The sequence below is a fragment of the Staurois parvus genome, unplaced genomic scaffold (assembly GCF_062004578.1).
Source record: "Staurois parvus isolate SC_StPar_1 unplaced genomic scaffold, SC_StPar_1.0 ptg000953l, whole genome shotgun sequence".
NCBI classification, from domain to species: domain Eukaryota; kingdom Metazoa; phylum Chordata; class Amphibia; order Anura; family Ranidae; genus Staurois; species Staurois parvus.
In genome coordinates this window covers 117769-131568 of record NW_028318749.1, presented here as the reverse complement: position 1 = coordinate 131568, position 13800 = coordinate 117769, and the positions used below count along the sequence as shown (strand labels likewise).

Genomic DNA, 13800 nt, shown 5'->3' with positions numbered 1-13800 from the left:
AAGGTAAACAACCTTCTGTGTGCAGAAGTGCCCCCAGCCCTCCAATACTTACCTGAGCCCCATCAAGATCCAGCGCTATGCGTGACAGCCTAGGCTGTCCCAGGTCTTTGCCTCCTCATTGGCTGAGACAGCAAGCGGGAGCTGTCAATCACAGCCAGTCAGCCAATTAGGGGAGGGGGGGCAAGCTGCGGCTCTGTGTGTGAATGGACACATGGAGCAGCGGGTGCCCCCATAGCAAGCAGCAGCACCCGACAGAAAGGAGGAGTCAGGAGAGCCTGCGGGCGACCCAAGAAGAGGAGGATCCAGGCTACTCTGTGCAATACCACTGCACACAACAGGTAAGTATAGACATGTTTGTTATTGTACAAAAAATTTAAAATAAACCTTTAGTATCGCTTTAAATGTCATCCCACATCTTTAGCTATTGATTATCCCCGGATACACTCTCCTTTGTTGATTGTGTATCAAAACAACACTGCTTTACTGTTATGTACACATTCACATATCTGATCATGTGCATCTGCTTTGCAGGCAGCATTGGCACAGAAGATAGAAGCCCTACATGTTAGAAGCACCCCTCATGCCATTTGGAGTCCACACTTTGCCCCCTTTTTCAGGGCTTAAAGTGGAGTTCCACTCAAAAGCGGAAGCTCTGCTTATTTGCCTCCGCCCCCCCCCACCACTGCCATATTTGGCACCTTTTGGGGGGGAGCGGGTACCTGCTTTTCCCACTTCCGGCTCAATTTGCCACAGCGAAGTGACAAGGAAGATCAGCCCCCTCCCTGCTCCTGCAGTCTCCTGGGAACTGTCACAGGTCCTGAGAGACTGCTGGACCAATCAGGATGCGCGGCGCAACTCGCGCATGCACAGTTGGCACCAGGCTATGAAGCCGCAAGCTGTCACAGCCTGGTGCCCACAGTAGAGATGCCGGCTCCGTGGAAGACAGAAGGAGAGAATAGAGATGCCGGTGCCATGGAGGACAGAAGGAGAGAAGGGACTGCGTGGGTGAGTACATCGCTGGACCCTGGGACAGTTAAGTGTGTGTTTATTAAAAGTTAGCAGCTACAGTTTTTGACTTTTGATAAACACTTTGACTTTTAATAAACACAAAAACGGGTGGAACTCCACTTTAAGAGAACAGCTGATGAGGAGTCAGGCTGTAGATGAAATTGAATATAACAAAATGAGAGATGCATCGGTATCTGTGCTGATACCAAGTATTTTCACAAGTACTCGTGAAAATGCTCCCAATACCGTAAACTGATCCTTTGCAGTGAAATTTGAGTCCATACAAAATATATGGACGTGAATTTCACTGCAAAAAATAGCATACAATTTGAACAGGAATGTGATTCCAAATCTTCCCACCACCATAGTGCTGACCAATCAAAAGCCATCTAGCTCATACTGTCATCCCTGCACTGAGAGGAATGAGAGCAGCGGGGATTTCAAATCCCCAGCTTTTCTTTTTGTGACAGTATGGGATCAGTGCCAGGGAGGTTTCCTGCACTGCTATTGTGTGAACTCAAGCCTGGGCTCACACAGGAGCAGTGGGGAAGCTGCATGCAATTTGGACAGGAATTGCATTTCTGTTTAAATCGCATGCTATTCTTTGTGCTGCAGTTTGCATCCATACATTTTGTATTGACGCAAATCGCACCGCAAAGTATTGGTAATCGTCGGCGAGTACTTGACCAAAAGTATCGGTACTTGTACTCGCCAATAATAAAAGGGTATCAGTGCATCCCTATAATAAAATATGTTGCAGCTAGGTTCCATTCATCAATTGGTATGTGTTGCAACACCTTATTAAGCCCCCACTGCATGTCACTGCATGTTTGAAATAAAACCTCTTTTGTGGAATTCAACATTTTGGCGTGGTGCTCCAATCTTCTAATTCAAAAATGAAATTCACATCCCAAGGTTTCCATGTTAGTTCCTTGGTGTACAGAAGCAGCCCACATATCACCCAGGTGCCCTACTGGGACATTATCAGTAGGGTTTTCATAAAATGGAGCTTAGAGAGCTGGGGGAGGACTAACAGCAGCACACCGATTATCCCAGTGAATGAATGGCTTTGCTGGGGGGGGGGGCAGTCAGCACAAGCCTGATCATTGGATTAGCTCCCAGGACAGCCAGAAAACTGACCACACTGTGCTCTCCTGCCCTCAGTGTGGTCAGTTTTTAACAGGAAAGTAGAGGGACCATCAGGAACACCAGGTGTTTTACACAAAGGAAGCAATACAAAGAGAACAGGGTACTTTGTTCATACAAGTACATGGTACAGCAGGCATATATCAGAAATATGAATTGGGTTTGCATATTCTTTAATGAAATTTGAGTTGAAGAGAAATGTATTTAATATTAGTACCTAAATTGTAAGTCAGTCTGTTGTAGTCTCCTGTGCCGCAGCACTCAGACTAGAAAAGGAGGAGCTGCACTAGGAGCCAATAAGGTGAGCAGTATACAAATATGCTGAAAAAGAGCATGCTGACAGGAGAAGAGAGCAGAAGCAGTCTGCTTCCCATTTACTATACAGCCTGGGGCTGACAGGTTACCTAATTGTTTTATGTCTGGATCACAAGACTTGCTACACTGAATTAAAAATTCTGTGGCATATAAATCATCCACAGTTCATCTGCTTGTAAATCCAACATCCTAAACAGAATCTATTTTGATATAACTGTGTTGTGTGGATAATAAAAGAAAGAGAAGTAGCACAATCTAAGTGCAGCAATATAAGCAAATATTTTATGTCCAAAAAATTGGCAAATCACAATAGAAGTAGTCAAATGAGTGCTTGTCAAACTGATGTGAACCACTGTGCAACTCCTGGCTGGTCCTGCTGCAGGCAGGTCTCCAAAGCACTGTCCTTGGCTGTGCTGGTGGTTCCCAGTACTTCCTGGCTGGTGTGGATCCTCAGGGCAGGAGGGAGTGATGTCAGCTCCAGATACAGCAGCAGCATGCGTGGCATGCCTTCTGAACATGCATGCTCCTTCATCAAGCCTTGGAGAGGGCATATATTGGCAATTGATAGTGATAGTAAAATACATTTAATAATATGAAATCACCTGTTTATGTACAAACATTTCTATTTTTACATATCTATTTGTTTATTCATATAGGACCCTTATGGTCTCTATGTTATAGTGCATAGTGAGATACATGCCTAATTTGCATAATTTTCCCTTAATATCCTCCTTATATATTTATTGCATTTTATTGTATTTTAATTTAAGAGCGTTTAGTCTAATTAGTTTAAGTGAGGGAGGCTTGATATGTTTTTTTGTACTAACCTATGATGACACCCGGGTCTCTCCATGACTTGGCTGGGCCCTATAGTCTGCTACTATCATTTGCCAATCTATGCCCCCTCTATGGCCTGATGAAGGAGCATACATGTTACGCACGTGTGCCATGCCTACTGCATTTAACATCACTCCCTCCTGCCCTGAGGATCCACACCAGCCAGGAAGTACTGGGAACCACCAGCACAGCCAAGGACAGTTCTTTGGAGGCTTTCCTGCAGCGGGACCAGCCAGGAGTTGCACAGCGGTTGACACCAGTTTGACAAGCGCTTATTTGACTACTATTGTGAGTTGGTAATTTTGTGGAATAAATTATTTGCTTCTATTGCTGCACTTAGATGGCGCTGCTTCTCTCTCTTTTATGGTTCACACCAGGGGCGGACTGACCATTCGAGCACTCTGGCACTGCCCGAGGGCCCGGGGTCAGTCGAGGGCCCGGGGTCAGTCGGGGGCCCCATAAGATGCCCCTGGTATCTTTTATAGGCTTTTTTGGGTGTGTTTTGAGTGTGGGCAAGGACACAGGGGCCCCATGATCCCCAATTGCCCGGGGGCCCCATGAGTTGTCAGTCTGCCCCTGGTTCACACTAAGTCTCTTCTAGCTCTTTTTGAATTGGCTGCCACTGAGTCAAGGATTGTTGGAATATCCCTTAACCACCTTTGGACTTTAAGGACTTTATTTGTGTGGTTAATATACTAGCCATCACACTATACATCTGTTTTTTTTCCTCTTAGTGCACCAAATATTTCTCTTGTGTTGTGTGGATATACTACTTCTAGCTTCAGCTATAGGACTGGTACATAGTCAGCCTTTCCACTACAGTTTCCTTGGAGACTAGTCTTTTGTGTGTGAGCTAAAATGGTTATTTGTATTACATTTCAACTGTGTATTTAGCTGCTTGCCTGGAGTTACACTTTAACAATATAAATACCCATCAAATAGAATCCACATAGGTAAAGAAGAGAACAGCATTATAATAATAACTTTTGCCTTTTCAGAGAACGCTACCATGTGATAAAATAATTTAGAGCCATTTTAATATAATATTAGATACAAAAGCACAAATAATACAAATTATTTTACCGTTCTCATTTATTGACTGAACAAGGCCATCTAACGCCAACTGGTTATGTATTAAAAGAACATTTTTTTAACCCAATTTAACCGAAGGGATAAAGTCAACTGAATACAGCCAGCAATGCTCCGCATAAACCTCATTTTAAAAGAACATATTCAAAGAACCACAAAATTAATCATCTTCAGCATAGTCGATTTTCAGAACTTTAGAATAAGGAAGACAATCGACAGCAATTATTTCAGAACAGCATTAATGATTGTCTCCAATTTTTGAAGAAAGAGATTAGATGATCCCTAAATCTTTTGGGAGAATGGTTTATGAATAATGAGAAAAAATAGGAACTTTTTAGATGACTCGGATCTCACCATAAACCCAACACAGCATTCTGCTGTAGAAATTTCACGACTGTCAAGTGGATCAGTGACGGATGCTTTAGGGATGCTTTGCACAGCCAAACCTAGGGAGCCTGTAAAAATTATTTTAAAAAGTGCTTTATATCAGAAAATTAAAAATGGTAATGTTCTACACCCATCCATGAATAATACAGTGAAAGTTTAATGCTGACAGTTTTTGGAGCAGAGTTATTGAACTGAGAAAATGTGCAACCCTAAAGCTCCCTGAATTGTTCCAAACTATTCCCTCTCTAAAGCACCCCCCATCACTAGCATATCAATTTGCACCATATACAGTCCTCCCACTGCTTTTCTGTTGCAGTCTAACAATTCAAACTTAATGACATTCAGGTCATTCTACAATTAGTAAATGATACACTTAGGTAGCCCATAGGTGATACCAGCGGGTTGACTGACTTGATTTCCCCATCTACACACTCAGGATGAGAGAATCCTCACGGCTGAGCTATTGAATTCTGACCATGGGGAGACTTCCCTGCTGTCAGAATACACTGATAAGCATTGCAGGCAAATTAAGGGAATTCCTTGGGGACCTCCAGGTCACCAGATCAAGTGCCCCCTTAGGAAGATTTCCCCTCTATTACTTTTCTGGGGACAACCCAAAATGTGGGATTGATAATGCTAAACAGGACAAATAGAAAGGGGGAATCTCCTTAAAAGGGGCACAGACAGCAATAATATTGACAAGCATGCTAATACCTTTGTACTGTATCCAAAACTAAAAAAAAAGTTTTGTTTTATTTGTACTTTAACCCTAAGCCTTTAAACCTTAACATTTAACCTGACTCTAACAATAATTCTCACCCTAACATTTAATATAACCTCTAAAATGATGCCTTAACACCTAACTTTCCCCAAACCTTAAACTTAACCTATTTTTTTAATTCTGTCTCCAACCTTAACCATGAAACTAAACTTAGGTATACTCATCTTGTCCAGTGCTAACAATCCTCATTGTTCTGCTGACTGCTCAGCACCAAACTAAACTGATGATGAGCTGTCAGCAGCAAAAGATCCACAAACTGAAGTGAAGTTGGGTCATACAGAAAGATATTAAACCAGAATATAAATGCAAGTCTATATCACAATGGCTAAAAAAACCCTGAATCTGTTCCTAGCCTGACCTAATCAAAGCCAAGCCCTAAACACAATAGAAAAGACATGACATGGCTTCAAATGAGCATTTTATACTTTTCCGACTGAAAGCAATTTTGAGTTAAAATTGCTTAACAATGATGTCAAAAACAGATCTTGAATATTAGTGAGCTCTCATTTGTAGTTTTTGGAGCATAAGCCACTAAAACCAGTTATTAAATGAATGGGTGCACTTACTTGTGCCAGTTGGTGTCAGGTAAATCTTTGCAAGGGTGGCATAGTCGCTTGGTGGTTACCACTTATGCCTTGCATTTCTGCTTTCCTTAGTTCCAATTTCAGCCAGGAGACTATCTTCATGGAGTTTGCATGTTCTCCCTGTGTTTGCTTAGGTTTTCTTCCGTACTCCAAAGACATGCTGGTTGGTTAATTGGTTCCTATCTAAATTGGCCATAATGTGTAAGTGCAATTGGCTGTGCATATGTGTTATCATATTTTGCATGCCAGGCCAAGTCTGAATATTTGAGGAAGGTTGAGGAAAGACCTGGGAAAGGGCTTTCAATCTGCTGCAAGCCACTGATCAGTATGTTCTGACAGCTTCAGGTCCTACTGTCAGAATACAATGTCCCAGCAGGGGAAAATTCCTGCATCCTCCACATTTGTGGGGAGCTTAACTTTATACAGAGGTGTCTGTACACAGCAGGAGTTGGGTGAAGAAACAGATGAGTAGCTCCTTTCACTCTTTCAGTTGTGTACATTCCAGTTTGAACTATTATACTTTGTTACCAATGCTTATTTTAATTTTAAAAACTTAAGGCCAGTTTGGCCAAAAAGAGACCAGAGCTTTTTATTATGATCAGAATAATATGTATGAAAGCCACTTTGCATTCCCTTTAATGGTACAAGAAGCTCGATAACACAAGCAAAACAAAACTAAAATATACTGTACATACAATACTGTGCAAATGATTTAGACAAGTGTGAACAAATGCTGGAAATTGAAAAAGCTTTCAGAAATAGTAGTGTCAAAAGTTTTTTTTCAATTAACAAAATGAGCCAAAAAAAAACATTTGGGGAAATCCAAATCAAATCAATATTTGGTGTGTACCCTTTCCATTTAAGCAGTATCAGTTCTTCTCAGTACACTTGCACACAGTTTTGAAGGAACTCAGCAGGTAGGTTGTTTCAAACATCTTGAAAATGTATATTATATAGGGCGCGCTTGTTGGAGCCCAACCTCTGTAGCTGTAAGATAAAGGTGCCAGATGGATATCAGGGATGGATGGATGGGAGCAGTAACACTTAGGCAGCTCTTCTTAGAGTGGAAGCAAGGCTCTAATGCAGTAACAAGAAAAAGAGAGGAAGGCGCCTCTATGTGCAGTATTGACAATTTATTCAGTAAACAATGGAAAATTTGCACTTACAAGATAAACGGTTAAAAAGACTCATCGTGTGGTAATTAGATCCAGGTGGGACATCCAGCCGTCCAGCAGCAAACTATGCCTATAGGATCAGGAAGTAGAGTCCAGGATGTGCCTGTGCATCAAAAATGATGCTTGGAGAGCAGAGTCAGATGTGGCAGGTGAAGGGGGCGGTAATGCATTTCGTAGCATGCCTAATAGGCTCCTTCTTCAGACCTCTGAGGTCTGAAGAAGGAGCCTATTGAGCATGCTCCGAAATGCACATCCTGGACTCTACTTCCTGATCCTGTAGGCATAGTTTGCTGCTGGACGGCTGGATGTCCCACCTGGATCTAATCACGAAACGATGAGTCTTTTTAAGCGTTTATCTTGTAAGTGCAAATTTTCCATTGTTTACTTAATAAATTGTCAATACTGCACTTAGAGGTGCCTTCCTCTCTTTTTCTTGTTTCAAACATCTTGGAGAACTAACCACAGATCTTCTGTGAATGTAGGCTGCCTCAAATCCTTCTGTCTCTTTATGTAATCCCAGACAGACTCAAGGATGTTGAGATCAGGAGATGTGGGGGACAAACCATCAATTCCAGGACTCCTTTTTCTTTACGCTGAAGATAGTTCTTAACCACTAGCCTACAGGGCACTTATTCCCCCTTCCTGCCCAGGCCAATTTCCAGCTTTCAGCGCTGTTGCACTTTGAATGACAATTGCGCGGTCATGCAACACTGTACCCATATGAAATTTTTATCATTTTTTTGTGACAGATAGAGATTTATTTTGGTGGTTTTTAGTCACCTCTGGGTTTTTTATTTTTTCTTAAAAAAACAAAAACCACCGAAAATTTTGAAAAAAAAAAGTTTTTCTTAGTTTTTGTTATAAAATTTTGTAAATAAATAATTTTTCTCCTTCACTGATTTGTGCTAATGAGGCTGCAGTGACGGGCACTGATAGGTGGCACTGATGGGCACTGATGAGGAGGCACTGGTAGGTGGCACTGATGGGCATTGACAGGCATCACTGATGGGCACTGAAAGGCAGCACTCATATATGGCACTGATAGGTGGCACTGATAGGCGGCACTGACTAGCACTGATAGGCGGCACTGACTGGCACTGTTAGGTGGCACTGACTGGCACTGATGGGTGACACTGAAAGGCAGCTCAGATGGGCACTGATATGTGGCATTGATGTGGCACTGATGGGCACTGAAATGGAGCACTGATGGGCACTGGCAGGTGGCATGGATGAGCACTGAGAGCTGGCACTGATGGACACTGACAGGTGGCGCTGCTGGGGCTACACAGATCATCAGGGCACACTGATCATCAGTGCTCTGATGATCTGTGTACATGTCCCCTCCGAGGAATGCCGATTACCGGCTCTCCTCTCGTGGGGAGAGACAGCTGACAGCTCGTGGGGAGAGAAATAACTGATAACCGGCATTTCCCTGTTTACATGTGATCAGCTGTGATTGGACACAGCTGATAACATGACCGAGCCGACATCTTCGGCTCTTTCCGTGGATTGGTGATCTACTGTGTCCGAGGGACACAGCGCATCACCGATCGCTGCGCTGCACGCTTCGGGAGCCGCGCATGCACGGTTAGAATGGGAGGACGTCATATGACGTCCTACCAGAGCCAGAGAACCACCGTGCTTCCATCATATTACTATATGGCAGACAGGAGGAGGTTAAAGACATTGACTGTATGTTTGGGGTCTTTGTCCTGCCGCAGAATAAATTTAGGGTCAATCACACACCTCCCTGATGGTATGGCATAATGGATAAGTATCTGCCTGTATTTCTTAGCATTGAGGACACCATTGATTGGGGCAAAGTTGAGGACTGTAGATGCAGTGGTCAGCCACGTAACTTAATACAGCAGCAGAAAGACACATTGTGCATACTTCCCTTCTACATCGTAAGATGTCCAGCAGTGTCATCAGCACAAAAATGGCGGAAACCAGTGGAACCCAGGTACGTCCATCTTCTGTCCGGAGAAGTAGGGCCAGAAGCAGTCTTCATGGAGGAATTGCAGTCAAAAAGCCATACCTCCGATGTGGAAACAAGGCTAAGCAACTCAACTATGCTTAAAAATATAGGAACTGGAGTGCAGAAAAATGGCAGCAGGTGCTCTGGACTGATAAGTCAAAATTTTAAATATTTGGCTGTAGCAGAAGGCAGTTTGTTAACAAACGGCTGGAGAGTGGTACACTAATGAGTGTCTGCAGGCAACAGTGAAGCATAGTGAAGGTTCCTTGCATGTTTAGGGTTGCATTTTGAGAAATGGAGTTGGACTTTTGGTTGGGACCAATGGTGTCCTCAGTGTTGAGAAATACAGGCAGAAACTTATTCATCATGCCATACCATTAGGGAGGTGTGTGATTTGCCCCAAATTTATTTTACAGCAGGACATCAATAGCCTAATGAAGCATCTGCAGTGGTCACATACAAATGACTTAAGATCAGTTACTAGCGATACAAATTTAGTGAAAAATCCACAGGAGATCTGTGGTTAGTTCTCCAAGATGTTTGGAAGAACCTACCAGCCAAGTTCCTTCAAAAACTGTTTTCAAGTGTACCTGGAAGAATTGATGCTGTCTTGAAGGCAAAGGGTGGTCACAACAAATATTGATTTGACTTGGATTTCCCTTCTGTTCGTTTAATTTTCTTTTAACTCATTTTGTTAATTGATAAAAATAAACTATTAATACTTCTATTTCTGAACGCTTTTTTTAATTTACAGCATTTTTTCACACCTGCTTAAAACTTTTGCACAGTACTGTAGCTAAAAAACAAAGGCAGACTCTAATGCTTCTATCCTATATTTTGTAATTTTTGTAGCTTACTTAAAGTGTAAGTATTGCCAAAACTTTTCTTGTTTTGTTTTGGATATAGTAAGGAAGGGTTAAGACCTGTGTCAGTTTATTTTTTGCTGTGTACCCTATTGGTGAGATTTCTCTTCGCTTTCTGTCTTAGAGATGGAAGTTAGAAGAAATGTTTACAAAGTGGGGTGATTCCCCTTTTAATTTGTTGTCACTGGAAGAAATGTCCCCTTCTGAGGATCCCCCCTCTATTCCTTTTCCAGCAAAAACACAAAATTTAGGATTTCAGTCCTGATGACAATGGTAACCAGGATACTTAAGCTGGTCATATGTGGCTTGAATTTTGGCTGATTTATCAGGAAATTTGAGTCATGGGTGACCATGTCAGCACTATTTGGCTCAAAAAGCTATTTTAACAAACACAAGAACCAAGTGGAAATTTTTGCCCGAACAGTGACTCCATCCTATCATATACAGTCACTATTTGACTTTTCTTGTTTAGCTGATGGGCTATCTGTGAGTGTATAGCTAACCAAAGAAAAGACAAAAATATATTCCCAGAAAAATGTGATAGGCATTCTAGGCCTTCCCTACTCAGTCCAAAATTCCAAAAAACTACCCTTAAACACACTTTAATTCCAGACATTTTTTCTTATATGGCATAATGTATGGTGTTTACCTGTATCACTCTTTCAGAGCTCTTGTGGACATCCTCCGCCACCAGTCCGTTGCAGGGAGCCATGGAGAACGAAATAACAGCACAACTGTGACTTCAGGGCAACATGACAATGGACCATCTCGTCCTCCAAAAAACCTCTATAACCCCGTAAAGTCAGCAAAGAACAACCATGGTAAGTAAATGGGGGAAGGGGAAATGTGGGGATTTACCCAGACTATAATTCAAAAGTGACCAAAAAATATTTATATGACAGCTCATTCTTTACAATACTTTATTGGCTTAAATGAACATCATGTGAGCAAATGTCTTATCAGAAACAACAAATTGAACTGGAATATTTAGGTGCTACTGTAGAAAAACATGACTTGTTCAGCTGTGTAAAAATCTGAGCTTTAGTTATTGAACTCTGTAAACAACAGGTTTCTCTTAACAAAGCAATAAGATTTAGTCTTTTTAAACATATGCAAAGCGCAGAACTGCACAAGTATAAAATATTAATATGTAATAGAAACATAGGATAGTGGCAGTAGTAAAAGACCAAGTAGACCATCGAGTCTGCTTCTTTTCTTATTTTTTGTTTTGTTGGAGTCTTCTTTTTAACATTTGGATTTTATTTTTTTATACTTTATATTTTAACCCTTTTGTCCCATGCATGTTTAAATTCTTTTACTGTTGATTTACTCCCACTGCAGTAGGTCTGTTCCAAGCATCCACTACACTTTCCATAAAACAATACATTCTAAAATTAATTTTGAACATTTTCCCTGCTGGTTTGAGGTCATATCCTTAATCTTAGCTTTATATTGAAGACACTGGCTTCCCGAGTCTTATTCATACCCTTAATCTGGCTGCACATTATACAATTGTTGTTTGTACAATTTCCTTTAGATTTACCAAAACCATATAATGTGAGGTTAAACACGTTCAAATTGTATGCAATCAGGCAGGCCCTTGCACTACATAGTTGAAGGTAAAACTCAAGAAAAAAATTGTATAATGTGTAGCCAGCTTTAGTGTATTTAAAGATTTCAGTAATGTCCCCCTTTTCCTTTTTCCCCTGAACACTATACATAATAATTTCCTGATATGTTTTATCCATTAACCATTTTTGTTGCTTGTCTCTGGCAGACTTGTTTTATCTTATCAATATCTTTTTGTAACTGAGGTCTCCAGAACTGAACACAGCATAGACCTATTTAAAAGCTAAGTTCACCTTTTGCTTCAGGTTACGCCCGTATTTAGAATGTAACATGTAACATGGTGAAAATGCCTCCCTTCCACTCTCACAATACTTCTGTGACAGCAGGCAGAGGTTCTACTTTATTGCAGCGGCTGTTACTTTTCAAATCTGTAAATGAATGAACTGCAAGGCCTGTCTTCCACCATGGCAGACAGGCTTGCAGTTCTCAAAGGACCAGGGGCGAACTGACTATTTGGAAACTCGGGCACTGCCCAAGGGCCCGGGGTCAGTAGGGGGCCCCATGAGATGCCCCTGGTACCTTTTTCATAGGCTTTTTTGAGATGGGCAAGGATACAGGGGCCCCATGATTCCCTATTGCCCGGGGGTCCCATGAGTTGTCAGTCCGCCCCTGCGAAGGACTATGAATTTTGTAATCAGTGCACTTGCAGTCCATTGAATCTCCCTCCTGCTCTCCACTGACAGCTCATACAGAGGTATGGGCAGAGAGCTAGAAGAAGAGATTGCAGGTTGACATTTCACTCGTTATCCACATTATTCCTGCAAAAACGTGTGTAGATTCATTTTTGTTAAGGTGAACCTAGCCTTTAAAGATCTATTTGGGGGAACCAAGACCTCCTTTTCCCTCTTATGATCCCTGTAGTGATGCACCCCACAATCCTACTGCTTTCCCTATTTCCTGGCCACACTGTTTGCTCATATTGCAATCATTTGAAATAATCATACCCAAATCTTTTTCTTCTGTACCTTTGACCAACATGTACCTCCAATATTGTACCCTGAGAGAAATATTTTTCCCTGTGTGTATTATTTTGCATTTGGAAATATTGAACTTTCCACTACTTTCAGTGGCATATGAAGGGGAAGAATATAGGAGCCCCAAATTAACATCCATCCCTGGTGCAGGCTGATGGCCATTTTATGGGCATGACCTGCACAGTCCATGCATCCTTATGCCAGCTTACTCCTCCTCCCCCTGGTCCATGGAAGGACAGCCCAGCTAGCAGGGAAGAGAGGAGGAACCTGATCAGTTGCATGGATGGCCAGACTTTTAACCCAGCTTGACACACATCACAGCTTGCATGGTGCAGGGAGCTGGAGAAAGGTGAGAAAGTAGAAAGTGTCCCTAAAGGAAGAGCAGAGAGAGCCACAAAGTGGATTGTGCTGTGCAGGAAAGGGTCTTGGGGAGGACACCATTTCATGACTGGGAGGGATGTGTATGAAATACTCCTGACCACTGCATTCTGTACCCTTGGTTGTATATGAAATATTTTTGACCACTGCACTCTTTTTATTGTATAACAGTTGCTCATTGCTCAGTAGTTACTGGGGTTCTTCCTGAAGTCAAGCTGTGAGCAGAAAAGCATACATAATAGAAGAGCTTAATTTTTTACAAATGAATATGCTGAGGTTTGTTCATGTCTGTAAAACTGGCCATACATGGGTAGTTTTCTTAATTCAACCAGTGGGTAGAACAAAAAAAAAATGACCCGATTGCACCATTCACCTCCCTGCTACACTACTGAATTCTGGCAGCGAGGAGTCTCCCCCACCATCTGAATACAAAGATCAGCACTGCAGGCTAGTGCCTGCAGTGCTGATTGAGCAGCTTTTTTCTGACAGGTCATTTGTACAGAAGTCTATTGGTAGATCCACTTCTGTCCAACCACAGTGGCCATGCATGCAATAAAATTTGGCAGGTCCCTGCTGAACCAGCCAAATTTCAATCCATGGCCAGCTTAAGACTTGCTTGGCACAGTAATTAAATCATATTTTGTGGGTACAAGTGC

General features: G+C 42.0%; 1 protein-coding gene across 2 annotated transcripts in view; it reads left to right on the top strand.

Moving 5' to 3' along the window:
- The window catches only part of SHISA7 (shisa family member 7), a 194658-nt gene that overhangs the window by 116400 nt on the left and 64458 nt on the right, over positions 1-13800 (top strand). For both annotated transcript variants that reach the window (XM_089656966.1, XM_089656967.1), the window contains one exon: positions 10830-10984. In XM_089656966.1, coding sequence (XP_089513092.1) covers positions 10830-10984 — 155 coding nt within the window. The remainder of the gene's footprint in view (positions 1-10829; positions 10985-13800) is intronic.